This window comes from Solanum lycopersicum, chromosome 10 (assembly GCF_036512215.1).
Source record: "Solanum lycopersicum chromosome 10, SLM_r2.1".
In the NCBI taxonomy this organism is placed as follows: Eukaryota; Viridiplantae; Streptophyta; class Magnoliopsida; order Solanales; family Solanaceae; genus Solanum; species Solanum lycopersicum.
In genome coordinates, this window is record NC_090809.1 from 4,570,250 (window position 1) to 4,586,331 (window position 16,082).

Here is a 16,082-nt window from a genome sequence, read left to right on the forward strand (position 1 = left end):
TTAATTAAAATAATAATCTTAAAAATTAATACTTGAGTCCTGTTGGTTTTTATTCTAAAAAAACTATTTTAATAATGTAAAATATTTGTTTAGAATTAAACAAGTCTTCTCTATTTAAATAGAGAATACAAATATATATTTAAAGAGCAAAAAATGTCATATAAACAAATTAATTAATATCAACAAGTCATATAGTGAAAAAATTAAACTAACAACCAAATAATTAATAATTATCTTACAAAGCAAAGAGCACTTGTTTTCATTGAACACAATTAAGTGCCAATACTTACTTTCAATTTACCAACTCTCAAAGTAAAAAAACCTCTCCAATACATTATATATTTAGGGGCATAGCTATCCTTTGGCTAGGTTGTCCAATTGAAACCCTCCCTTAGAGAATTACTTTGTTTTTATAAGTAAAATAATAATTTAAATGGTTAAATAATATATTTTGAATATTCTTAAAAAATAATAAAAAGTTTCTAGTTTAGTGATTTTAATCGTTCAACTCTTTCTAAGTTTTTTGCAATTTGCGATGTGCGGGTTTGATTTCCGTTATTTGACTTTGATTTTTTCTCTTTTCATTAAATATTTAAATAAATTTTGAAAATAATTATTTAATTTAAAGTTAATAAGCAAATTCTATTTTTTTCATTAAAAATAATTTAAAAGTAATTATTTAATTTAAAGTTAATAAGCAAATCTTATTTATTTATTTATTCCATAAAGCTACTAAAAGTTAAAATACTTTATATAAATTCTCCTCTAACATAAATCATTTGATTCTATTCTTTATTTTCATTCCTCGCTGTTGGTCATCACAGGTTTGTGAAATCTTGAAGTATAAAAATGATTTCATTCTTAACTGAAATGTCTCTCTTTTTCTTTTGTTGGTTCACTTTCTATCAGATAAACGTGAACATTAAAGTTAAATATTATATAGTTTGATTTTTAAAAATATTGGTATATTTTAATTTTAAAAAATAATCATTAATATTATGTAGTTTGATTTACAAAATTAAAATATACCCATTCTTTAAATTATTTTTACAAGCTATGAGATTTTTGAACATTCTTCATAAAATTTCTGGCTACGCCACTGCATATATTTGGCTTTGTAAATACACTTCAAAATAAATTCTTTTGAAATATATATTTACTTACACTCTTTTCTTAGTGTTTAGAACAAGGTGAAGGAATCTGTTGTTGTGGCATTTGCAATATAAAATACTATTTTTTGTTCTATCAATTTATAGTTATACCGTTGATAATTTAAGATACTACATATATAAAAAAAAGTTACGATTAAAAAGAATTTATTTAAATTTCAAAACTCAAAAGTACCAACATAAATTGAATAAAGAGAGTACGCAATATCATTTTTGTTAAATTTATACGATATTTTTCGCTCTTTAACATCAAATTATATGAATCTTAACAAATAATTTTTAAAAAATAAATCATCATATTGATATGAAAAGAAGTGTAATTTATAAATATTTTTCTTTTAATTTTTAATTATTTAAATTTAAATATTAAGTTTATTTAATTTTATTTATAAATTAGTTAAGTTACCTATCAATAAGCAAAAATTTCGTATTATTTATTAATAAAAAAAATGACACATATTTTAACCTAAAAATTATCGACAAGAAAGAGTGGACCTAGTGTGCCAATATTGCCAAATTGATGAGGCAATTTTATCATAAATATGTTTATAAATTGAAGTCCAATAAAACAAGACATAAATGGAGTTTCACGTGAAATAAAACATGTCTTAGCACATTTTTTGTCCAATCAATCAAGCAAGTTACATGTTTTACTTTTGCAAAGCTTGTCTTATTAGTGTGAGCCTTTTTACCAATAACATTAAGCAACATGTGATCAGAAGATTATGAATTTAAATCTGGTCAAATATATAAACAGATTTTTAAATTTTTTTTTTTCATTATCTTAACTACGTCATTTTTCTATTGATTATTAAACCACACATTATTAGTTCCTTTAAAACATTATTGATTGATTTTGACCGGTTTTTATATTGTAAATGTCTTCAATTGTGTTCGAATTGTAATAATTTTGATTAAATGAATGAAGACAAATCGTGTTAGTCTCATTTGTTTTCTAATGTATTCAAATGACTTAAGTAAAAAATAATTATTTTCGAACATTTTCACTATCAATTGGACTAATGAGTTGTGGAACAACATATGTATCCTCTATCAATATCCCTCACAAATCTGGTTCCACATCAAATTACGGTGTCTGTTTAAACGGAACAAATTATGGGAGTTCAATGATTTAATAGGAAAATAATGTAGTTGAGATACCTGAGGAAAAAAATCCAACAAATTTTGGATTCAGCTTATGTATTTGGCCTTTAAATCTTGAAAACGAATTTTGACTGAAATATTAAATAAAATTGTACATAAGGCTTTTATAGTTAAAATGTTAAATCTTTCCCCGAACTCTGTATATAGTGAAAGATTTAGTGCAATAAACTATCATCTTTACCATGATCTTAGAGAAATGCAAAATCTAGAGGCGCAAAAACACAAAACTAGTGATCAAATAAATACTTCTTCATGCTACATGTTAATATCAAATTAATGAATATATGTATTCAAATATTATATACATATATAACTATCACTTAATCATTATAAATTAATATGCATTTTTATTTTATATATGAAAAGGAAAAGAGTTTAGACTTCAGCCTACATGCATTGATTAATAGTTTGAAAAGGTTCTACACTATCAAGTCAATCAATCTTACCATACATACACCTATGGTGAGAGACAAAGTGTGTAGTATAGAGCTTAATTAGTTTTGGATTAGTCTTTAAATATTGACATAATTTATGATTAGTGTTAAGTTAGTTCTTTCACTAACAATTAGTTATATTATTAAGATTAAGATTGTAGAGTTCAATCTCAATCAAAATAAGGAAGAGTTCGGAGTCTAATGGACATACAATATTAACAAAAATTTTAAACGGTATATAAATTTTAAATATAATCAAAGAGGCAAAATCGCTAGTGGAGCAGCGAATTTGTTCGCCGGAAAAAAGCAAAATTGCTGGTGTTGCAGCAATTTTACTTTGTCCAGTGAGCAAAATCGCTGCTCTACCAGCGATTTTGTCGTTTTGGTTAAATTTAAAATTTATATACCTTTTTAGAATTTTTGTTAATATTTTATACTCATTAGGCTCCGGACTCAAATAAAGAAGAAAGCTATATAATAAAGGAATTGCTTCACATATAGAGATAAAAAGTGAATATAAAGAGTTATATTTTTATCCTCCATATTATTTTTATAATCTTATTTTAAAAAAACATATAAGTTAGGTAACCTACTTATTTTCCCAATCACTAATTTCATTTTACTGCGAATCGATATATATAATTATCGTTTATATGACCTAAAAGTGTTAAAAGTACGTTTAAATATAAGTGTATATATAACATGATTTAATTTAATTGATAACCTGCCAATGATTTATCAGTATCAAGTATCAATTATTGTAGATTCAAAGGAACAAAGCAACACTTGAAATTCTTATTCAAAATTATGTACACAATTTGATTAAGAAAAGTAGAATATGAATGACATTAATTGTCTTCTATTCACAAAATTAAGCTTATATTCTCTTTTATCCAATAATAATGCTAGCCAACAAAAATGAGACGGTCAAAAGCATCAGTCTCATCATCAACAGAAAAGAACTAATTAATTGTAGTTCGAGAGAGATTTCAAAGGCTAGAACAACACACAATTATATATAAATATATATGACTTTTTGTTTTTTTTGTTTTTTTGTTCCCTCCAAATTAATTAGCCCGTTATGATCATCAACATTATATCAATAACGATTCAGATCACCTCCCCAAGCTAGTTTAACAGATAGTGCATGCATTAGGATTCTCTTCTATGCTATGGTGAACTTGGTAATATGTGTGCATAGGAGGAGGATAATATGGCCTATAAGCCGCTTGTGGATAAGATAGTGATTGTGGTTGAGGATAACGTGATTGTGGTTGAAGGTAACGTGGTTGTGGTTGTGATTGTAGTTGTGCTTTCTTCACTTCTTCCTTTTTGGGTCCTTCTATTTCTTCTTCGTCATCATCATCATAGTCATCATCATCGTCATCCTCCTCTTCTTCTTCCTTTTTAGGCTCTTCTTTTTTAGTTTCCTCCTTGGGTGGTTCCTCTTTCTTTGCTCCCTCCTTTGGTGGTTCCTCTTTCTTTGTTTCTTCTTTGGGTGGCTCTTCTTTTTTTGGTTCTTCTTTAGGTGGCTCCTCTTTCTTGGTTTCTTCCTTCTTAGGTTCTTCTTTCTTCTCTTGCTCGGGCGTTTTAGCTGGTCCTACTATGAGTATCTCTGTCCACCAAAACTTACGTAGCCTACTCACTACGTTCACTGGATCAACTGTACCAATGACGGTTAACTTCTTACCTTTCATATCCATCGAAATCTCATCAATCCCTATAACATTTCATCATACAATGCATTTGATTAATGGAAGATGAAAGAATAAATTTTAGCTTAAGTGTGTTTTTAGGCTTCTAATACCATTCCTAGCAAAAGCACGTGGATATACATTCTTAGAAAAAAATTGTTTCAATTCATGCACCTAATTAACCACCCAAAACCAAATATACTATATAGTACTAGTAAACATTAATGTAAACATAAAAAACAATTATCTATTTTTATCTTTTTGTTTAAGTGTATAGATTTGAAAAATCACATAATTCGATATGATATCAGAAAAGCAAAATGTCATCACTCTTAATCTCATTGTCATCTAAAAGAAAAGTATATTTACATGTTTGATTTATAAATAAGTATTCCCACATAATAAAATGTATGACAAACTTGTGATATTTCAAATTACTCATAGATGTATTAATTACAAACTTCAATATTACTTTTAGCTCAATTGCTCAAATTATTCATTTCACTACCAAAACTTATAAATCATAATTGATATTCTTTTAACTCCTAATCAAAAGTTTTTAATTACTAGATGTCTCAAAGAATAAAAACCTTCACCAATGTAAGTGTTTTCGAATCCATTTAAATTGAATCACACTATTGATAAGGGATTTGTTAGAATAATACGATACATTATTAATGTATCATATTATTTTTATACGCTCTATTAAACGAGATATATTCCGTGTAACTATAGGCAAAGTGATAGTACCTAGTACCTACTACCTAAATTGTGTTAGTGGGGAACAAGTTCATATGACGGTGGACCCACTTGACGTGGCGCCATGCTGGAATCAACTTAGAAAATATTTGTACTTTTTCTTCCTCCAAATTAGTGCAAACTTAGAAACCAAATTACCACTAAAACAAGTAATCTTTTGAGTGGAGGGAATATTAGTAATAATCTTTCTGTTATAAACGAGGTAAGAGTAAGGTTCGCATACATTAGATTCTATTCACAAAATCTCATATTATTATTGTTTAAACTAAATTAAATCATAAATATGTATATGATAATTACAAATCATTTTTTATTAAATTATTATTATTATTATTAAATATAAAAAAAATTCATTAATTAAAAGAAAAATAAAGTATTATCATGTAAATTGAAAAGATTCGATCGATGTAAACCTATTTAATAGATGTAAACCTATTTAATAAGGCGCGGAATTTCTTTTTTAAAAAGATCTTAAATATATTATAATGTAATATGATAACAAAAAATTCAAAAGCATGAAATATTAATTCCGGCATAATATTTTTGATGATTATAAAAATTTTAAGTTGCTCAATGAAATTATTTTCAATTTAAGAAAAAAAAACATCTAAACTTAAACGAATGAAATAATTAAATTAAAACCCACAAAATTAATAAGTATATATATATATTTGGATAGATTGTAATGAAGCATGAACCATAGTTATGTATACAATGTATTTCTCTAAGTATGTAACATATAGCAAATCGATAAATAATTTTGATAAATCTTATACCTGAGAATAACTTATCTTAGAATTAGTTCCTCGAAAATTATTATGAACACTAAAATAACTCCATAATTTTTTAATACTGATTCAAAATAATTTATTTCGTAATTTTATTTTCAATCAAATATGAAATAAACTTATCTTAATATTAATTTCGAAATTGATACCTGTTAGAGCGGAAACTGTCTTCAAGGCCTTTCTTTTTTCCCTAACATCTTGTAAATCCAGTTTGATCAGAATAAGTTTCTGCATAATTTTACATAGTAAACAAGGAGAAAAAACAAATTATTTTTTTAAAAAAAAAAGAAAAACTAAAAATAAAAAACAAATACTCATTAGTTTACAATTTTTAAATCAATAAAATTAATTTAATGTATAGATCAGTTCAATACAAAAGATATTTCAAATAAATGAATAGGAAAAAAGAAAGTTCATAGATTGCTCTCAGTTTACTGCTGCTGATTCGAACTCACAATCTTAAAATTGAAAAACTGAACGCTGAGAGGTGATGTAATACTAAATAAGAATTAAGAGAATGGATGAAATTTTTTGAAATAAATAAATAAATTAGGAACAAAGAAGCAAACCTTCATGGATGAAATTAAAGAGCAATTTCTCTTGAAGGATGAGAATTAATATGAAGAAAAATAATTACAAAGAGGAAATAATTAAAGGAATTGAAGTGAGAAAAAAGACACCGAATATATGCAATAAAGGTAGTAATAAAAGTGGTTTTTGAAGGGAGGAATACTATCAGAAAATAATTCCGAATCAAAACAAAATATGCAGAATGAGAGTGTGAGAAAAAACGTTGCAACAACTTGGAACCTTGTGTACGAGGATTCCGAGGAGGAGGGGCGGAGTTAGAATTTTAAGTTTGTGATTTGATATTTTTTTTTTTTGAGTTTTTATTTATATTTAAAGTTTTTTTATAAGTAAAGTCTCGACGGATGTTACGTGTTGTAAGAATTTTAAGTTTGTGATTTGATATTTTAATTTTTTTGAAATTTTTACTTATATTTAAAATTTTTCTATAAGTAACGTCTGAATGGATGTTATATATTGTTTCCTAATGTATTATATTATATTATATTAGTTAAATTGTGTTGATTTAATAAATACAATGTTTGAACAGTTGATTGTTTCATTATCTGTAATTATATAATATTATATATTTATAATTCGAATAAGAAATCTATCAGAATAGTAAGTTTTAAAGTAGAGTTATTGTGAAAAGATAGAATAGATGATAAACTATTAAAGTGATAAAAACACAAATATTTTAGATTATGAGCGAAATTTTTGAGACACATCTTAATTAAACTAAGATCGTATTATCTCCTCGTATTTATTTTTTAATAATTTTGTCTATCTTTTTGACTTACGTGACATAGAAACATCTTATGTCTAGGAATCACAAATGTGTAAGCCAAAAGGTGTATAGAATTATTTAGAATATGAATTCATGGGTAATAGGATTTTAGCTTAGTTAAGATGTGTTTCTGATATTTTTCTCATAGTTTATGGGATACTTGCATCTCATTTTATGATGAAATACTAAGGTAACGATGTCACCACACAAATTTGTCATTATATAAAATAAATCTTTTGTTATTATCTAACAATAAATTTAAACGTTACGATACAATAAAATTTAAATAACAATCAAAGCAAACATTATAAAACTATCAAATACGCTACAACAGACAACAACCATCCAAACAATGTATATGACACATATAAAATTTGAACTAAAATTACATAATTTTATTAAATTCGTGAACTTTATACTAGCTCCGCCCCTAAGGTGGGGTAGGGGTGGGGATATACATGAGGCTATGGGGATTTGTGCCTACATACATACACCTGAAAAGAAAGGTGACAACATGGAGATCATAAATTAGAGCCAGTGGCAGTGTATATATATATAAAGAAGTTCTGCTTTTTTTGAAGGGCGGTGGAAAAAGCCTAATATTGAAATCACAAAAATATTTTTAGAGCCCGTTTAGCTTAGCTTAAAAGCTGATCAAACTGATTTAAAAGCTGGTTTTTGACTTATTTAGTTGTTTGGTAATATTTAAAATAATTTATTTTAAGTTAAAAAATTTATTTTAAGCCAAAAGTTAAAAGTTGGGGTAGGGGTGCTTTTTTTTATAGCTTATAAGCTGTTTTAAGTTGACCACATTTTTATCTTTTTGCCCTTAATATTTTTATACAATCTCCAAATTACCCACATAACCCTAACATCTCTTTCTTCTATTTTTCCCTTTTCATGTTTGGCATAGCAACTTCAGCACTTTTATCCAAACGCATAACTGCTAATTTTAAAAATAAGTTTCAGCACTTTCAAAAGTACTTTTTTAAAGCTGCTTTCATTAAGCCCATCCAAACGGGCCCTTAGTTATGTTACGAAAAAAGAATTATATGTAAATTACTTAAAATGTAATTTATGACGTGCAATAATAGGTGTATAATTTTCAACGAAATCAGATGCATTTTTGGAAGAAAAATTCTAAAATTGGAAATTTAACCAAAGTCAACAAATTAAACAAAAAAAACTCGAATTGAGTTTTGACAATTCATTAAAATTATAAAGTAATTTATGACTTAATTGTATAATTTACATGAGTTTCGAAAGATCCGAATAAATTTTATTTATATTACGGTCGTATTTAATATTTAGATAATGTTTTGAACATAAACAATATCAATTTGAGAATGACCTCTAAAATGTGTTTTGATTGAATTAATAGATTTTTATATATCGTGATTTAAGAATCATAACAACAAAAATCTTTGAATTCTAAAGCCATATGAGAAAGTTATAATTTTTTTTAGTGCAAATTGTTGTTACTGAAAAATGTATTAAATGGACAAAATAGTGATTTTTGTATATTTTCAACATATTTTGAATTTTAGAGCTAAAAAATGGACAATATTTTCGGGTAAAAGATTCCAATTTTTGGTACTTTTCCCATGTTAGCATTAGTTTGTTTTCATTTTTGTTTGTGAATTTATTGAAGATAGGGGATGGTTTAACATAAAAGTTATGAAAATTAAAAATGTGGATTTGAATATTGATTAATTCGTAGAGGAAATTAAATATTTTCTTAGTTTTTGAACTTATGGACTTGGGTAACCTAAATTCAGTGATAAAAACTTTAATATTAACCTCGAGGACTAGTGTTGATTTTTAATTGACTTTTTTATTGGTGTTTAGTATAGCGATATGAGTGTCTACAAATTTGTATGCAATATAGATACGTATTTCTCATGCACCGCTTGAGCTGCGGGCTCATTTTCAATGGGCTTTTTTTTTTACTCTGACTGATTCAATGTGATTTTGAATTAAAAAAAATAACACTCCATACACATTTAAGATATAAATATCAAGTTATAAACAAATTTTTTGATAATATACTACTTATAGCATATTATTATCAAGTTATAGCATATCAACAAAAAATATATTCAAAAAAATTCTCATTAATTATTTAAATAATAATTAATTAATTTAAATAATTACATTTATTATTCAGTTACCTTTTTTAAGCCAATCTATTTAATTAAATTAATTTTTTAAGTTACCTTTTCTAAACCAAACTATTTGATTACATTATTTTTTTTAAGTTATCTTTTTAAACAAAACTCTTTAACTATTATTAATTAAATTAAACATTATATAGTTACCTTTTAAAAAACAATTACAAAATAATAGAGATTTTATTATTCCATAATAACTACCAATCACTAATGAAACCAATGCCAGTTTTTTTTAAAAATTGTCGCACGCTATATTAAAAAAAAAATCATCTTTAATTTCGCACGCCTAACATTATTCTTCACCAAAATTAGTTGTTTTGGTGAAAAATCTACAACATTTCACTCACAAATCTGTATAACACCTAACATTCTTCTTCACCAAAATCTACTGTTTTGGTCAAAAATCTTCCACATTTGCACTCAAAAATCTGTATTATGGCGAAGAAAGGCAATGAAACCCCGCGTAAAAGTAGAAGGTTGAACGATGAAGCAAAATCTGAGGAATTTTATGCTCCATCTTTCAACATTTTGTCACAAACACAAACTCAATCTTCATCTGCAAAAGAGAAATCTAGAACAGAAAAATCAAAAATGAAAAAAAAAAACAAAGAGCCAAAGGAAATCGAGAAGAAGAGAAAAGAAAAAGAAAAACAAACCGTAGGTGAATTTGAGAAAGAGACAACGAAAGAGGAAAGAAAAGGAAAGGAAAACAAATTTAATACTCATCAAATTTTGACTCTGATTTTTGTAAATGAGTTGATAATTTCAATTTTTTTTACAGTGATTATGGTCTATACACATCTCTCTTTGCCGAATACATGAGCAATGGTGTCTTTGATATATCTCATATTGATATCGATTCAAAATATCATCGTCAAAGATATGGTACATTACTTTGCATTATGCAAAATCAAAGAATGATGAAGGCGCAATAAGCGAAAGTGAAGTTACGGGAATAGTTGCTAGCAAGAAGGATGGACCTTGAACTCATAAAGAACAAGTTATGGACACCACCAATTATCTTACTTCAAAATTCTGTAATAGGAAGTAGAAATTTTCATGGCACACTGTACATTTTTTTTTAACTTATGAACTATTTATGTAATTTCCCAATTTTTAATTATGAATACTGATTGTTTTATATAAATTATCAATGAATATTATTAATTATTAAATGTGTCTCACTTTGTATAAATTTTGAACGCAAGAAGAAAATATAGGAATACTGTATGAATCATGTATGAACATTTTTAAATGTGTATGATCTCTGTATAAATTGCTTTTCAATATGTAATGTTAAATTTTTACATGCATAATGTATGAAAATTATATGAAATAGTACCGACATATGATTCAATATGACAATATGAATAAATATACAATTATACCTTAATAAATGTGTATGACTTTTGCATAAATTACTTATTCAATACGCATTAAATTTTATTTGTATGAATACTGTATACTTTCAAATACAAAACAGAAACAAATGTTACTTATATTATTGGTATGAATACTGTATGAAAATTGTATGAATTATATCATATTATACTTTGATATGTAGAACATAAACATACATTATTTTATATGCAAATTTTGTATATAGTCCTCATTCAATATGCAATAACTGTATGCATACTATATGAATATTATATGACTTATTAATGGTATATTATACTTTCATATACAAAATAGTAACAAATGTTAATATATGAACAGTTGTATGTACAATGTATGAACATTGTATGAAAAATAATATGATTCAATAAAAAAAATAAAACAGGTGTCTAACAATTTAAATACTCAAAAACACAGATGTAACAGTAGGAAATCATTGTTTTTGTACAGGATAATTTGAACATGTATTCCTTTTTTGTCCAACTTGATGGCATCTACTGCATGTGCTTTTTGTCCTCTTGAATTTCACATCAGCGAACCCCTTCCAGTGTTCAAATTTGGGTCTTCCCGCTGATCTTTTTGGACCAGGTGGCATCATTTTAAGCTCTGAAATATAGCTTGGTATATCCCATGTACTCTCGCATGGGATAGGCTCAACAGGAATGACATAAGCATCTCTGAAATTCATACACAATCTATACACACTTACTATATAATTCACTGATAAATACAACAAAAAAGATTCAATTTCATACACAATTAATCCAATGTTTATACAAAATTCATATATATATAACATATCAATTATAAATTATCAAAAAATACACAAATACTATATAATTCACTAATACATACAATAAAAAATGCACTTTCATATACAATTTATACAATGTATTAAAATTTAATACACAATTAATCTAAACTTTATACAAAATTCACATATATTTAACATATCAATCACTGATATATACAATCAAAAAAATGGGCTTTCATACATATTTTATACAATATATTCATACATTACATACATAAATAATACAGTTTCATATTTCATCAATATACAAAATTTTATCATCTGACAATTTAAATATAATATAGAGTGACTTTTACCAAAAATTCACATTTTATATAATTTTCAAACAATATTAATACAAATTGTCAGACTTTTGTTCATATTTTTTTCATAATAAAACTGCATAATGATTCAAAATCTGTAAATTTTTGTATTTTCTTCATAAATCAATTATCACACCAATCTTCATTTTAATTACAAATCAAATGAAAATTACTATTACTTAATGTTTTTCATAGTATCATATACACATCGTAATTGTATCACAAAAAATACATGATATCAACATCTACAATATAACATAAATTAAAAAAATGAAACATTCCATACATGACAAAAAATAAATAAATAATTACAACCAATAATTTATACTTAAAACATAACAAATCATAATTAAAAACTAACCTGATGAATTTCACTTGCCACCATGTTTAATTAATATTGACACAATGTTCTCCATCAAATCAAATCTAATCGTTTTCAACGTCAAATTTTAAGAATTTTTTTTAAAAACAAAAACAAAAAAATAAAACAATATTCGATTATCAAAATAATCCTCATTTTCTGGAAAAAAAAAACAAACAATGCACGTTTAAGGAAAGAAAATAACAGATTAGAGTATTTTAAGGATTTAAATCATAACTTATTATCATTAAAACTAATTTGAGACATTTATGGTATCTATCTAATCTTAAAAAAATTCCAAATCCTTTAAAATGTGCAAATTAGTTATCATAATTAATAATAACTAATTTCACGCATTACACTATCTAATATTAATTTGTCCATTTTTTTTATTTTATTTTACTATCTATTTTTAATAATTTAAAATTAACATTATTTTCTTTTTAAAAAATGTTATAATTCGATATATTAAATGTTATACAATGCAAATCAAACTCTTATGCCATAACTTGAGAATATGACTACATAAAATGCTATATACTTAATTTACACTTTTCAATAAGGGTAAATTACAAAAATCTTATACTTTTAAGAAAAAATTACTTATATACACACATTAACTTACCTTAATATCTATTTATTCCTACATGTTTTAAATTTTTCAAAAATTCCTTTATTCTTTCAATAGATAAAATCTTCTAATACATAAATATTTTACTCTTATTTTCAGCCTACATTCACGTTTCCCACTCCCATTTTATTCGTCCATTTTATCTCTAAATTCTCTCACTTCTTTAGCAATTACAATTTTTGAATTCATTTTGATTTTCAATAGGTATTAGTTATTATTTAATAATAATTAATAAAATTTGTAAAAGTTCTCGCCTTTTCTGTTGTCTTTTTTTTTTTTTGTCTTTTTCCTTCTTTTTTTGGTTTAATAGTTGTTTTGTTTTTCTATTATTTCCAAATCATTGTTGGGTTGGATATTTGTATTTGATTTCTTTATTTTTGATTTTAATAAAATTCACCTCGTGTGTTTGATTAAAAAATATATACAATATTTATAAATTTTTCATAATTTGAGTTGATTAAGGATTCTAACAACTAATCATTCATTAAAATTGATTTGGATTCTTTTATTATTACTCATCTTCTTATTGTCTCATAATAATATTAGTTTTTATTTCACCAAAATTTCATACAGTTTAATATTTTTCTCTTTATTCTGGTATTTTTCATTAAAAAAAAAAGTTCTTTCATGAGTTATGTTTGTTCATGTATCTAATTGATAACTTAATTCTTATTTATTGTGATACCTTTATAGATACATTTTATTTCAGATTAGGTACATCCTTCCTTCAACACCTTATTGTATCAGATACATCATTATCAACTATAAAATGATACATTTATGTAAGCTTACATATCTTTCTAGGCAAATAGTATGATACTTATAAATTTAAACGAGATAAATAGATAGTAATGCATCATGCACTATTTTTTTTAGATATGATATGTAAATTCAAATTTATACTAAATGTATCAATTACATAGCAATTATCGCACAGAAATGTATCGATCTCAAATCTAACATCTTCTAGGCAATAATTACTTATTTAATGCATCTAGTATAAATACAATACAATACTTATTAATTTAAACAAGATACATAATAGTAATGTATCATGCACTAATTTTTTAGATATGATACATAAGTTAATATCTACTAAACAATACTTATTATACAATTTTTTTTATCTAAATATCTTGTATACCATGATACAAGAAGATTATTGATAAACTAAATATCTTGTACACCATGATACAATAAGATGATTGACAAACATAAAGCTTCGATCAACCTAAATAACTCTTGACATGATGTCATTCAAATCAAGTAGAAATATAAATAAAAATTAAATAGTTAATAAATTTAGTATAACTATCTAAATAAAGATATCAACTTGTAATTTTTATATATTATGATTTAAGTTGACTTTGATTTGGTTTCTTTTATAATTCATTCATATTCTATATTTTTTTTATTTGACCTATTATCTAGCTTAATTTATTATATTGCTCAAATTTCATCTGGATGATCATTGTCTCAAATTATATTTTCTTAGCCCAAATCAATTAAATTACATATGGTGCAAGGTTGATTCAACAAATCTAGCTCATATTAATAATTATAGGAAAAAAAAATATATATATCTTCGAACTATCGTAAATGATATGCAGATGCATTCCGTCATACTTTTGGGACATTGGTGCATCTATTGTCCAAAAACCAGAGCATATATATCCTTTATACTAACAGACATACACGAGTCATAATCTCATCCACGATCCGACATTTATTAAATATCGAATCAACGGATAAGATTGTGTCACGTGTCCCTATTCAGTCTTCCGTTAGAGTGAAGGACATATATGCTCCAATTTTTGGACGACAACGAGCCAAAGACACTGATGTCCCAAAAGTACGACGGATGGTATATGCATACCATTTACGATAATTTAGAGGTATATTTGTCTTTTTACCCATAATTAAATAACCAACGAGTAAAATTATCCACTCTTTGCGTGAATTTAATATAATAATATTTGTAAAATAATATGTAAACCTATCAGTCATTAAAACTAAAACACCATTTATTTTAAATATAGGGATAATGCCCAAGTACCCCCTCAACCTATGCCCGAAATCTCAGAGACACACTTATACTATACTAAGGTCCTATTACCCCCCTGAACTTATTTTATTAATAATTTTTTACCCCTTTTTAGCTTACGTGGCACTATCTTGTGGGCCCAACGATGGTTGACTTTTTTTTTCGAACTAGTGCCACGTAGGCTAAAAAGGGGTAGAAAATTACATATAAAATAAGTTCGGGGGGTAATAGGACCTTAGTATAGTATAAGTGTGTCTCTGGGATTTCGGGCATAGGTTGAGGGGGTACTTGGGTATTTTCCCTTAAATATAAGATTACTTAGTAACAAACATTAATAATATAAAGAAAATTAAAAATTATAATATCTTGTCATTATCCTTAATAACATAAACATAAATTTATGACTATAAAAGAAGTTTCAACATCTGCAACATAAGTAATGTCAGTGAGCAACTTAACAGGAGCAAATATACGAATATTTAGTTGTGCATAAAAAAAAAAAGAAGAAGTTCAAAATTTTTGTTGTTTTAAGATGAGAGGAAATCTCTCTATTTATAGACAACAAAGGGTAATGTGATTAACTGTTTGTTGTATCTTATTGAAAATGTCACAACTATTTAAAAAAGTTATCATTTTTTGGAAAAATTACAACTTTTTATAAAAATTGCATTTCTTTATTGACAATACAATTTTTCATAAATGTCTTACTTTTTTATGAAAAGAACATTAATTTTGAAATAAATATTCTCTTTGTCTTATTTTATGTAGCACTTTTCACATTTCGAGATTCAAACAAATTTATCTTTGATAGTAATTTTTTTATAGATACTTTTAACAATTTGAATTATCAATTATTGTGACTTATAGTACTATATACGTAGTTTACAAATATATAAATTTCATTTTAAAAATTTTAAAAATTTTATATGTAAATGTCGAATTAAAATTAAATTGTTTGAGTCTCGAAAAACAAAATATGGATTTGTGGTATTTTAGATC

At 25.4% G+C, this 16,082-nt stretch overlaps 1 protein-coding gene and 1 long non-coding RNA gene across 2 annotated transcripts; both read right to left on the reverse strand.

The window, feature by feature from the left end:
* Nucleotides 1-3,532: 3,532 nt before the first annotated feature.
* On the reverse strand, nt 3,533-6,879 carry LOC101257710 (heavy metal-associated isoprenylated plant protein 39-like). The gene is made up of 3 exons (XM_004248013.5): nt 6,578-6,879; nt 6,158-6,236; nt 3,533-4,487 (listed from the first exon to the last, which is right to left on the reverse strand). The coding sequence occupies exons 1-3, from the start codon at nt 6,581-6,583 to the stop codon at nt 3,901-3,903; spliced, it is 672 nt and encodes a 223-aa protein (XP_004248061.1). The 5' UTR covers nt 6,584-6,879; the 3' UTR covers nt 3,533-3,900.
* A 4,432-nt stretch (nt 6,880-11,311) lies between these two features.
* Nucleotides 11,312-12,565, reverse strand: LOC109121353 (uncharacterized). Its single transcript, XR_002028753.3, has 2 exons — nt 12,409-12,565; nt 11,312-11,608 (listed from the first exon to the last, which is right to left on the reverse strand). It is a non-coding gene; the product is annotated as an uncharacterized lncRNA (long non-coding RNA).
* Between the last annotated feature and the right edge of the window lie 3,517 nt (nt 12,566-16,082).